At 45.7% G+C, this 12,931-nt stretch overlaps 1 protein-coding gene across 2 annotated transcripts; it reads left to right on the forward strand.

Moving 5' to 3' along the window:
* The first annotated feature begins 5,215 nt into the window (after positions 1-5,215).
* On the forward strand, positions 5,216-12,050 carry LOC142768890 (uncharacterized). 2 transcript variants are annotated; one of them, XM_075871377.1, is made up of 3 exons: positions 5,216-5,349; positions 9,695-10,080; positions 10,174-12,050. In XM_075871377.1, exons 2-3 carry the CDS (start codon positions 10,023-10,025, stop codon positions 11,502-11,504), a joined length of 1,389 nt encoding a protein of 462 aa, XP_075727492.1. In that variant the 5' UTR covers positions 5,216-5,349; positions 9,695-10,022; the 3' UTR covers positions 11,505-12,050. The 2 variants fall into 2 exon arrangements, with proteins under 2 accessions (XP_075727492.1, XP_075727491.1); XM_075871376.1 differs by having other exon boundaries at positions 9,695-9,883; positions 9,949-12,050.
* The last annotated feature ends 881 nt before the right edge of the window (positions 12,051-12,931 follow it).

The following is a 12,931-nucleotide window of genomic DNA, read 5'->3' on the forward strand; positions in this document are numbered from 1 at the left end:
AAAATAAAAAAGAGCCCTATACATCAAACCAAATGGCGTAGTCAAGATTTTACTCTTTCTCACTAGACATTTAAACGAAGCACTTTCAAAGACAACTCTTTTTTTTTTCATGCGCAAATTATTCCAGGTTAAAAATTTATATAGGACCGGGCGCACTCATAAGTCAATTGTGCACCTTGTCCTGTCTTAACTTTTATTCTGGGATATTTTGCGCACAAGACAAAGTTCCCCTTGAAGAATGCACTACCAAAGAGTCCAAGCAGCCATCATGTTGCTGTAAATTAAGCATGCACATGTATACATGCCCGCATAGCAACATACGCAAGAACACCTGGACCCCTTCCTTCACCCCCTTTCCTAATGAAATTTGTGGCTGCCTCCTTGTTAATTAAGCCTTTATCTCTCTGCGAAGCGTTTGATGCAGGTTATTTTGAGGTGGTATTTTACACCCACTTCTGCGTATTCAACACGTCACAGAAGGTATCACGCATGTTCTAGATTCTGCGCAATGAACAATGAAGCGAACCAATAGATCCATGCAAACTGAGAAAAGATGTGTTCTCGTTGCTTAGTAGACAGCCATAGCCTGGCCGCCAGGTAATGTACCATAACTTGGGTCGCGTTGTGCCCGCCACGGTGGATCAGTGATTAGAGTGCTCGACTGCTGATCCAAAGGTCAGGTGCTCGACTCGACCCCAGCCGTGGCGGTCGAATCTCGGCGAAGGTGACACGGTAGAGGCTCGTGTAATGTGCGATATCAGTTCACGTTAAAGAACGCCAGACGGTCGAAATTTCCGGAATCTTCCAGTATGGCGTCCCTTGTAACCATGTCGTAGTTCAAGCGCGTAAAATTCCACATACTATATTATTATGAGGCGTATTGTCTATATATGCCCTACAGCAGAGGTGTCCAACTCACCCTAACTATAGCAGTGTGCAGTCATTCAGTTTGGTGCCGCGCAAGGATCAGGACAGAAAAAAACGCCAGAGTGGTACACTCTTAAACAGGTCCCGCGTAATGTTCTAGGTACAGCCAGGATGTCGTACTTTTGTCGTCTAGTTTCTTGAATATGGTCAGCAATTAACCAAGTCCTGATTGAAAGTGTAGGGAAGGTAGAACCGGTTATCATTTAACGTTGCCATTTGAAAATATTTGGCATGCCTGGCTCGCTGTCAATTTACGAAGTGAACTTATCGTGTGAATTCAAGAAAGATATCAGCACACGTTTCCACAATGACATGAATATGGATGCCAATTCGAAAGAGATGTCGGGCCATGGTTATGTTTCAACACACGATGACCGTACAGGGTACGTCGTGAAAAAAAATGAGGTGCTTGAGACCACTCTCATCTGCGTAGCATACCCCGACAAAGCGTTATAAAGTGCAATGGGCGTGAAAGAAATGCCATCAGCTTTAAAAAACGTCCCTAAATTTTAACGCCATATATCTAAAATATCTATAATGACGGGCATATGAGGGCCTGGCACTCTGCGCAATGCCCGAGGACCCCCAGTTTGAGACACCTGTCCAACATACATTACCAGCCCTGTAACCATGGGGTTCCCTAAAACACCGCCTCTTCCCTTGAATTGAGCTTGATGGGGTATTCTAAAGGAAATAAGTAAATAGAAATATATGTTCTCTAATTCTCCCAGCATATCCTTCCCCCTGCCCCCCGCTGCCCCCGAAAATTTTCTGACTATACAAGCCTTATCATTCAATATAGATATTAGGGGCGAAGCTCCTTAGGGCGTGGGCTTTGCGTCCCCTGTAGCCTGTATGTAGCCACCTCTAGTTTAGTTCTTGCAGTGTTCACTAGATGGCGGTACCGTCCCCTGTATGTAGCCGCCTCTAGTTTAGTTCTTGCAGTGTTCACTAGATGGCGGTACCGTCTCCTGTATGTAGCCACCTCTCGTTTAGTTCTTGTAGTGTTTACTAGATGGTGGTACTTGTAGCTGATGATGAAAAGATGCAAGATGTTATAAACTAGAGAGCGGTACTTGTAGTTGATGAAAGACGCGACATCTTATAAAATAGGAATGATGTCACATATGGCGCGTGTCATTGGTTGAAGGCAATCGTTCGATTTAGTGCGGCGACGTACGCTAGGGGGAGCGATGTAATAAAATCGAGTGGGCAAAATGTACGGAGGATTCATGGTTTACCAGGTTTACCTCCGGAGCTTCGCCCACTCATCATCATTCACTTCGTGGATATGGCGGAATTTTTTTCCGTAAGATATCCGGGCGCCGCCATGTTGGGCTGTGAAGTCCAAGTTTTCTTGTTTTTGTAGCTCGCTACGTGAACTCATAAGGCCACGATGCACCTTGTGCATCAACCCAATTATATTCCTGTGCATGAGTTCGTCACAACATTGTTCGTTTTGAGGTTAGGAATGCGAAAAACAAATTTTACAGCCCAGTATGGGGGCACTAACACGCTTCCGTAGAATAGTCTAAATATAGTGCGAAAAGACGGGGAGGAATAAAGAAAAAGGACGTAACGTGAGCATTCCCTGCAGACCCGGGCCGTGACGTCATTTTCGCACTCCTTTTCGCAAAGATTAGAGGTACGCTTTGTCTCCCGGGCGTGTTCGGAATGTTTTTTTTTTTCTTTCTTACTGTTTATGCATGAGACCAGCTAGAGTTCAGAGCCAGAAGAAAAAAAAAAACTGCCCTTGTCTGTTTTGTGGGAGCATTAGAAGTCCCGTTTCGCGCGGAGATTTTCGCGAAGTGCTCGAACAATGGGCATTCGGGGCGGTGCACCGCTGTTTATAGAACAAAAGGGGTGAATCATATTTCCCTTCGGTGCGATGCTCGGTGTTTGGTGGCAGCGCTTTTTTTGAGGTCCTCGCGCATATGCAAAAGGTCTAATGAATGCCTGACAACAGCAGTTTTTGATGAAAAGATATTATTTTATTCTAGTGAACAGAAGGAAGACTCACTCCTGCGACGTATACCATGATAAACTAAAACAAGGCTTAACTAATTGTGTAATACGGGATTAACAATAACCGACTGTTTTGCACTTTAGAATTCTCGAGACACTAGCGCTAAAAGTTTTAAGCGACGAAAAATAAGCTCTTATGACTCACGTAATACACCATGGTAGAAGCATCAGTCGAACAAAATTGCCGACTCCAGCTTAATCTCGACTCTTGGGTCTATCTACTTGAATAAGAAGAGGCAAAGAAATATTTCCAATTGGTCCTCAAAAGACTGCAACTTCACCAGATGGTGTGGCACTGAAGCTTCGTGTTTGCAGCGAAACAGCACGTCCCATAGGTTTAGTGCATTGGGTAAAAGGCACTGAGAGAGCAGCGAGTGAAATGAACAATGTAGAATGTTTGGGGTCACGTTTCAAAAGAGCGCATCGCAGAGGCGCAATTGAAGTCAACTGGTTGTCGTTGTCAAGACGATGGTGTTATACACGCAGCCGAGGTTGGCCTGGTAGAATGTACGCAGGAAATTCTCGTTCTCCATCTTTCTATCTGCCCGTGTTTTTTTGTACACGTCACATAATACGTGATCGTTTCGAAAAATATAATTATGCTGCATGTTTTCAAGGACACAGTCTGCATGTTCAGGATTTAATAGCCTCAGGATTATAAACGCTTCCTAGTTAGTAAGCCCTGCTATCTATGACGTTAAGCGCCTACGCAGGACCTTTGCTCTATTTCGCAGTGGAACTGTTATGCGCCAGTCTTCAGCTGATCGCTGCATACGTATATAGGCCCTATCAAATAGGCACCCTCCCTCTTTTGAAAAAAAGTAATACTGCAGTTCCATCAGGTGAATGCTTATGATCAAGTGCTAGATCGTAATGTCTACGCTGAAGTCGTCGACCAGTGTATGTGACAGACAGATGAACGGACGGATAGACGTACGCACGGACGAAGACGAATGGACGGGTGCATAGACAGACACACGTATACGGACGCATGGATGGATGAACGAACGGACAGATGAATAGACGGATGAACGGCATGCCCTTTTAATGCGGACAAGACAGGATATTTGCCGGTGTCGACGGGCAGTGTGCGCTTGCTTCGGTGGTAATGGCACAACCAAACAGCGCGACAGAGGACGGACAAGTTGGCACTTGACTACCGACCACAGGGAAGGGAACGAGCCTGAACACTGACTTGAATGGCGCTACTTTAGTTATTTCCGAAAGCTTCAGTCATCAAAATGTTTCTAAGAGCTTCTTCGCCAGAAGCCTACCCCGAAGCGCCCAATAGGAAGGTGCCGACGCTTCACTGGCCGTGCATGGTATCTGCATCATTGAGGCGCTTTGCTCGAACGACGTCGAGTTCGGCGGCCACACCTCGGGAAACCCGCGTCACAGGATGCAGACCTGAAAGCTCGACGCCAGCGTATACGCCCCCCCCCCCCCCCTTCATGGCTCCATTCGCGAGCGTCGTGCTTTCTGGAATATTCTGAGCAGGTGATCGCGGCCCTTCAGACCATTTGGGGGCTTCATCATCATCGTCTTTTGGTCCCGCCACATGGTTGTCAAGAGCGACCACGCGTACAAGTGGTTGCACTAAGCTTTCTTCATGCGGCGCCGCGTCAATAAAAAAAATGAAAACCACGCTCTGACGTACGGTAACGTGAGCATGTGGCCAGGCCTTCACTCGTTGCAAGCCGCATTTATGTTAATATAATGTCCTTGTCTTTTTCTTTTATAATCAAAGTTTGTGAAACAGAAAAGTTTGACTAGCTGCCTGTGCGCGTGCTGCATATTCCCAACTATGCGACATACTAAGCAGCCAGCGGCATACAGAAAGGGAAAGAATAGTCTTCAGGTAAGGCTGGCTTTTCAAAACGACGCGCAACCACATTCAGTCTTTCCCTTCTTTCCTCCGTCCTTGATAAGCACCACTTTTCTCAGGACGCTGAGCCATGCTCACAAAGAGGGCGGCAAAAATTGCGCCACTTCTTAAGTAACGTCACAGCGCACACAGTTTGCGAATGAGGGAAAAGTGAGCATGACAGAATATGAAAAGATGTAACAAAATAAGATACATTTGTTGATGTGAAAGATATTAGTTCTTAGCACGCCCTTTTGATGAATATCTTCTTGTAGTTTTCAACCATGTCCCCGAACCCATACCTCTTTTTTTTTATCTGGTTGACACTTTTGATTGCCGACATGTGCGCAAGCGCATAATTATCACGCTCTCGTTTAACGACGCATCAATGGTGTGGAACTGTATCGCACTCGCGACAGCTGCAAACACATTTCCGTGGGCTATTCATTGGGATTAGTGGCTCAGGGCATAGTGGTTTGGAAGCCTGGTTGCACGGAAAAACTTTAAGGCAACTAGTAAGGAGCATACAGTTGGTGAGTGTGGCATTGAATCCCCATTTGTAGTTGTTTTTTCGCTATGTCTTGAGTTTTATGTAGTCACAAACTTTGAATATGAGAGGGAAGCTCGAAAAAAGAAAGGCTGATTCTACGCATTGTGGGAATCCGCGTACAGACAGACAGCGACTATCTTCCTGTGGCGTACTGTTTGACATTGAGCTTGTCGTTACGAGGCGGATGAACCTACTTGCGTATATTGGGCGCCTTGTGGGCATATGCCACGCATACCAGGTCTGTCGACTACCGGGACACTGATTGACTGATTTGCGGGGTTTAACGTCCCAAAACCGCCATATTATTATGAGAGACGCCGTAGTGAAGGGCTTCGAAAATTTTGACCACCTGGTGTTCTTTAACGTTTTCCAAAATCTGAGCACACGGGCCTACAACACTTCCGCCTCCATCGGAAATGCAGCCACCGCTGCCGGAATGCGATCCCGCGACCAGTAGGTCAGCAGCCGAATACCTTAGCCACTAGACCACAACGGCGGGGCATAATACCGGGTCCCTACCCAGGAGTTTTTATCGGGAGATGTTTACGTGTGGAACGGTTATCATCAGCAACTCATGTCACTGTGGTAGTGTGTAAATGCTTTAGTACCACCTGAAATGTTAAAGCCTGTAAAAGGTTTGGGACGTATGAGACCTCAGAACCTGCGGAACTACCCTCTATATTATTGGCCACGTCGCTTATATCCTGTATGCTTCGACGTGACGTTGGCACCCTCGTTCAAACTTGAATTTCACTGTGTGAACGAATGGATGGGGCTGTATACTTTCTTTATCGGGTGGCCGCTCGCGCTATCAAGCAGAAACTTGTAGACAGACTAAATTTCACGCCTGCCGTGATTGTAGGCTTCATTCAGGTAACTTCCTGTTGGTTGTTTTTATACCTTCTAATCCGTCTATTTACTCTAGCCCGCAGTCATCATTCTTCAAAAAGTTAGCCACATTGTTTCGGGCTATAGGGCAACGTCTGTGCTGTTAACATTGAGCGCAATCTGCGGCGAGCTGTGGTGCAGTGCGCAAACAGCTTTCGCTTGCGTATTCTCAAGGGTCAAGAAAAAAATATGACAATTTTACGTACAACACAAGGGGACTGGCACCGTTGGCATGTTAAACGAATGTTTTCTTATTTTTGCACATTGTAAAGCGAATCAATAAGGTCATTAAGGGTCGAATTAACCATGCTCGTGCGTATGCAACCGCCAACCTTATATTTATAGCACAGTTTGTCTGATTTTTAAGATACAAAAACGGCAAAGTTAACAGTTAAATATGGCTGCTGGAGACATAATCTGGCTTGCGGCAGCCATGGGCATCCGATAGAACAAAAACTAACCCAGCTATGGTGTGCGAGCTATGCTTCACCATAGCTAACCTCCAGCGCTTCGTACATGTGTAGCAAGTGAACTACGGTGGATTTTGTAGATAGAACAATTTAGAATACTTGCGCTTTAGTAAAACCTATATAGTAGTAGCAGTAGTACTGCAGACCATTCGCATGTGCAGCGTACCACAACGCTATAGACATACCGTGAAAAACCTAGTCAACATGCTTAAATTTGCTTTTGACTGGCGACGGAAAAGGCAATGGGCCATTCAACTGTGCAATGGTAATGTCGTCCCGTAGAAAACGATAGTTTAAAGAGAGCATTTGAAATCGGCTGCCTTCTGCGACAGAATCGAGCTACTCGGATTCGGGGTGCGAAAATTGCCACAAGGTTATAGACACGCTGAACTATAGAATGATTACGACCCCCTCGTGTTCATTAATAGGTGCCTACCGAAGTGCAGCCGTAAAAATAAATCGTAACCGTGCCACCGAATTCAGCAACCTGACTTCATTACCCACCACGGCTTGTCACTCAAATTCAGCACCCACCACGGCTTGTCCTGGTGTACGACAGGTCTGCGTTCTTTTACAGCAAGGCTGTATACGCGGGCCCGATAACCACAGTTACGGTAAACCTCACTTAACCAGAGTATAAGATACATTTAGCGCCAACTGCTGTTAGCATATATATGTTACACGCGAAAGGTTGTCCTTAGTTGGGGTTCGTGCAGCATTCCGCGTGACACTCCGCTCCACAATTAAAAAAATACAAACGCTTAGCTGATTTTCAGAAGTTTACTGGCAAATACAATATATTTTATTCAAAATAAATCCTCCCTCCTAGCATCGGTATTCTGCGAGCGTAGTAGAACAAACCGCGGGATGCAAGTATAGCATCACTTTGTGTGCAAAACTGCACAGGAAAATGTAACGCATTTCTGCAGTGATTGCATCTGCTGGCGTTTTTTCCCCGGCCGCATGTGCTTTGCTGACGTCATCTTCGTTGCCATCATCGCTGGGTGCAAACCATAGGCGAACGCAGCGTTCTCCATCGGGCAGTGGCGTAACCAAGGGGTCCCACCAAACTTTTTCTTACCAAAGCATATGAAGCCCCCCGCCCCCTTCCGCAAAAAAAAAAAAATTCCTTCATCGCTGCCATCAGGTGAGGGGGGGGGGGGTAAGATTCATTGCAGCACTCTCCTTACAAAGTCATTCTATATGGTGCACATCCCCCCCCCCCCTTTCTTGAGACTTCCACGGCAAAATAGATACCTTTGTTAGAATTCGAAAAGGCCATCCCGGAATACAGTTACTGGAATACAGGTACCGGAATACTTTTTATTTCGTGGATCTTGATACTCCGCAGAAGAATTCTCGAAAGCACAGGCGCAGGATATTTTGAAAGTACTTTGCGATAAATACAGTACCACTATCTGCGATGACGAAAGTAGGGGCACCTCTGGGGGCACTAAAAGAATTGCCCACGCATTGAAGCTTACAATAAAAGGATATGGTTCGGTTCCCTAACAATAACGAATGATTAAAGAGAGTCTACGCAGTTAATTTTTACACAAACTTGGCTTTCCTCCAAACTCTTGCTGACTGTAGTTAGAGGAGTTGGAAACTTGGTTTCCAAACTCCTCTAACTACAGTCAGCAACTAACAGCTTCTCAAATAAGCTGTCTCCTATACAGAGACAGTTAAACGTCTAGACAAGGCCCGCCACATGACTGGCCACTGAGCGAAATTGGGGCTGTTTTACTAGGCTGTAAAGACAGCAGATTTGTCGGCAAGGCAGACATTACTACCTCTGGTGGTTCTACCGTCTGTAGCGTCGAGTATTTTACCACATAGCCGGTGACACGTATTTTCTTGGCTCAGTACAAAAACAATATTTGTTTCTCCATGTGAACACATGAGAGTATTTCCGAGTTAAAGTATACAGGTAACCTTCTCTTACATGGAATTCCGATTCAACCCATACATCGTAAAATTATTTTCTACAGATATAAAAAATATTTCTTAAATGTACCTGTATATAAAATACATATACTGAAAGGCATCTTACATATACTATCGCGATAATGCGCAACACTGCTATCATGATACTCGCTGCGCCATCTTGAAACTCGGCTACCGGCCGCAGTGGTGACTTCCTGAACGTGGAGGTCACCTACAAACCTTGCGTCTCAAACACACGGGCCGTGTGTAACGGAAGTACGTCAGCGAGATGCGCGCCACTAGATGGTAAAGTACAAAAAGACTAGAACGAAAGTTTCCATTGACGGGGGTTGAACCCGTAACTTCACGGGTCGCGGAGATAGCGGGCGGTCACTGAAGCCACTGCCAGTCGACTACGGGAAAGAGGCTTCACAAAAGCACCTTTCGCATCTCTCTACTTCCTCTCGCACTGTTCTGTGTTCACGGTTCGGGGTCAACGCCTGGAAGCGGTAGAGTGAAATAATGCATAGCCTCTGGGATTAGCTCCAGAAACACGCTGTTGCTATTACCATCGCGTGCGACGCGTTTCTAGAAGTTTGATTTTGTCAACGGTATCAACCATCGAAAAGTGACGGCTTTAGCCAAAGCCTCGGTCGTAACAGCCCTTACTCAAAAAAAAAAAAACAACTCTCCGTCACTCACCTCGCTGTCCCACCGCACTCCCTGCTCACCCTGTGAGAAATCACAAAAATGCTAGAAATGTGATAAGAAGCTCGTCCAGTCACACAAACCGGTGCTATATATGCCAAACACCAGCACACATTGTGCAAGCTCTCGCATGTCAATGTCTTACAAAACAGACATTTAATTAGATATGTGAGAACACGTTTCAATTTCATGGTATAGAGGTTACAGTGACGGAGGGGTTAATCGTAATATTTTAAATAATTGATACCTATGAATTGACCTAACTCTCTGTCATTCTGAGTTACAAAACATTGAACTACCAATAATTACATTTCTCTCTTTTTTTGTTCCTCTTAGGCTTCATCAACCCTGCCACTTGCAGATGTGTGAAAATTTCAAGACCTGTCTCGTCAACCGCTAGGTCGATCACAAGGGCCTCGTCAAATACAGCAGGACTCCCCAATTACTCTATTCACTGGCTCATGATAACGGTGCACGACAAAGCCCTCACCTATGGAAATTGATATCCACGACTAGCCCATGACTGTAAGTTTTGACTGACCACCATAGTGACATTGCAGGTCCTAAATGTTCCCTATTCCTGCACACAGATGAGAGAAAACACCCCACAATCATCTGCAGCTTGGCGCAGCGTTTAACGAAACAATACTACTGTGACATCAACATGGCCAGCGGGGACGCTACTGAGTACTCAAGTGAAGAATTAATGCTTTTCCTGAGAGGTGTGCCACCACATTGCCCAAGATGCAAAGCACTATGCCTGTCGGGTGTGCATTTTAAACATGGCGTCAGCCTCATTTTTGTGTTTTTTTCAGAGGCGGATGCCGCAGTGCTTCGGCGAATGTTGAGCACAAAACGACCCGTCAGAGAGCTTACTATATTCTGCATCTCCATGGCCGCGTTCAAAGTTGCTTTCGATAAGCTCGAGGAATGCCTCAACTTGAAAAATGCTTACTTCTTTGACGTTGACTTCGAAGGCGAGGATATCGGAACAACGCTCTCCGTGGCATTTCAAAGCCTGCACACGCTTGAATTGCGCTGCGTAAACACCGGGCCGGGTTTCGCGAGAGATGTCGCAGACTACATCCGACAGAACAAGTCGTTGAGAGACTTGCAGTTGCTGGACTCTTGTGGAGGTGACGAAGGGGCGGCAGTTCTAATCGAAGCCCTGGCGGTTAACGATACACTCAAGAGGTTCAGCTTACTCAGGATGCGGTTATCTTCGGGACTCCTGATTATCATTGCGGAAATGCTCGCAACCAACTCGATGCTGGAGGCAGTGAGCATCACAAGCGTGTGTCCCGTGGAAAAGGACAAAGTGTACTGGCTGTTGGCACAACATTGGTACGCCCGCGTATTCAGAAGGCTGGACATCATTTGGCCTGAAGAGCTTCTGCCACAACTCAAGATGCTTATCCTAGAAGATGCGTGCTACCCCGTACTGGCCATTAGCATCACCAATTCGGTCGACAAAAGGCTTCTTTCGGAGCTTTTTCTCGCCGTGGGTGTTCGGAAGAAGGTCGAAGGGCTTCGTTTTACTGCCATCGGATTCGTTGACACATTCGACGAGCTTGCGGAAGGCATTGCTTCCTTAGTGAAGTATACGAAGACACTACAGGTAATTAATAGCTTCAGGCACGTAAATATAGGTGAAGAGCATCAGATTCTCTTTGTCTTGGACGCCTTGAAGAGGAACAGTTCCGTCAAGGAGTTCACCATGTACGTTGAATATGTCACGCCCGAAATTGCGGCGTCTCTTTCGGAACTTTTTCAAATGAACAACACGCTGACTTCAGTGGACATCTGTGGCCTTGACTGCGAAATCGGGAGCAGTGAGGTGGAAACGATCCTACGTGGTTTGAGGACCAACTACACTCTGACCGAGCTCCAGCTTTCCGACCAGCTCGATGAACCCGAGGAACTAAAGGAGATGGCGGAGATACTGGCGAGGAACGTTTGCCTCAAGAATCATGCGGCGGAGTTTGGGATTTCAGGCGCTCCCAGCAGCAACGAAGAAGGCATGAATCGTCTGACGAAAATGTACTCAAACGCCGCAGTCGTTAAGAGGGCGCAGCAGCTCACCGAGCAGACGGCACGGGCGGTAATAGAGGAAATGTGGTCAATCATAGAACAGTTAAATAGTTGATTAGTACTGCAGTCATTACTTTTAACCAAATCACTCTGACGACAAACTAAGTGACATTTCTCTTGAACTTGATGGCCACTGAAATTTAGGAAAAGATGAGGGGTTTTGGCCACCTACAAGGTGCTCAGAAATATGTGCACGGGCCACTGTACACAATGCGCTCAGAATATACCCGAAGAAACAGCCCGTCAGGCTTGAGGGACCAACAATTTGGCCTACTTCAACATCTGCATCTGTAGTGATGACGTCCACAGATCTAGGTCACAGCGGCAATGTTTCTTCTGATTAGTTTTTGTTAATGTTTGTAATACTAGTATGTTGTTGTTGACCATATGAATTGTGTGTTCCGTAAAATTGTGAATGATTTCAGCGGTATTGCAATAAGACGTATACCGCACTTCACTTATGCGCACTTTTAGCTTTGACGATCGAGAGCCCACGTACGCGTGAATGCTTATAGACGTTTACCTACATTATGCGTTTCATGCTGTGTGAGATAATAAAGTCATGCTCTATGCCCCTACCGAGACAATGGTGGCAAGCGAATACTGGCTTGTGCGTTGCTGACCTAGATGCTCCTCTTTCTTTCTTTCTTTCTTTCTTTCTTTCTTTCTTTCTTTCTTTCTTTCTTTCTTTCTTTCTTTCTTTCTTTCTTTCGCTTTCTCTCTCTTTCTTTATTTTTTTTCGGCCTTTCTTTCTTTTCCCATTGCACGGCACATCGTTACTTCTTACTGTTACCTTAATTTCTCCAAGACGTGGATTAGAGAATCACCCGCGTGCTTTGCAGCACAACGCTTCAGTCTGTATAAACTTATTCCACCTTTGGGAAGATTGGTAGGTGCTGTCGAGATACTGAGCAGCTTCTCAAGACGTCGCAGATTGCAGGGCCCGCCTAGGCCGAAGCTCGCCAGCGACGGTTCTCGATTGGAGGCTGCTGACGTAAGAAATCTCCAAGGTCTATGAAAGAACCATGCGGCGTGACGATAGGCAGCAGACGATAGCGTCAGACATGACGATATGACAACTGGCTCAGCAGCGGCAACGCTCGTTTCCGAGCACAACACGTCGTGAAGCCTCCAGCTTCGCACACATTCCTCTAAAACAAGAACGAAAGTGTTCTTATCCCCTTTTGGATAGAGTTCCCCTTAGAAGTTACTAAAATCAAAAAGAACTCGTTACAGTTACATTGAAAAAAAAAAGTGGAACGGATCGATACATCAACACTTCACTTGAAATTTTTTGTCAAATTATAGTGATGATAATCTCAAGGCCAAATAAAATGAGAAATGTAATATTCATTCAGCGTTACGTATACTTTACTACCTAACCATCGGAAGTGGCAGATTATATATAGATAGGAGTGTAAGAAAACGATCTTAGTGGAACATTTCATAGGACACCAGCCATACTACAAACATTGTATAGCT

This window comes from Rhipicephalus microplus, chromosome 8, assembly GCF_043290135.1.
Source record: "Rhipicephalus microplus isolate Deutch F79 chromosome 8, USDA_Rmic, whole genome shotgun sequence".
Lineage (NCBI taxonomy): Eukaryota > Metazoa > Arthropoda > Arachnida > Ixodida > Ixodidae > Rhipicephalus > Rhipicephalus microplus.

Excerpts from the sequence above, each read along its gene's own strand:
- LOC142768890 (XM_075871376.1), top strand. The coding sequence starts at position 10,023 with ATGGCCAGCGGGGACGCTACTGAGTACTCAAGTGAAGAATTAATGCTT.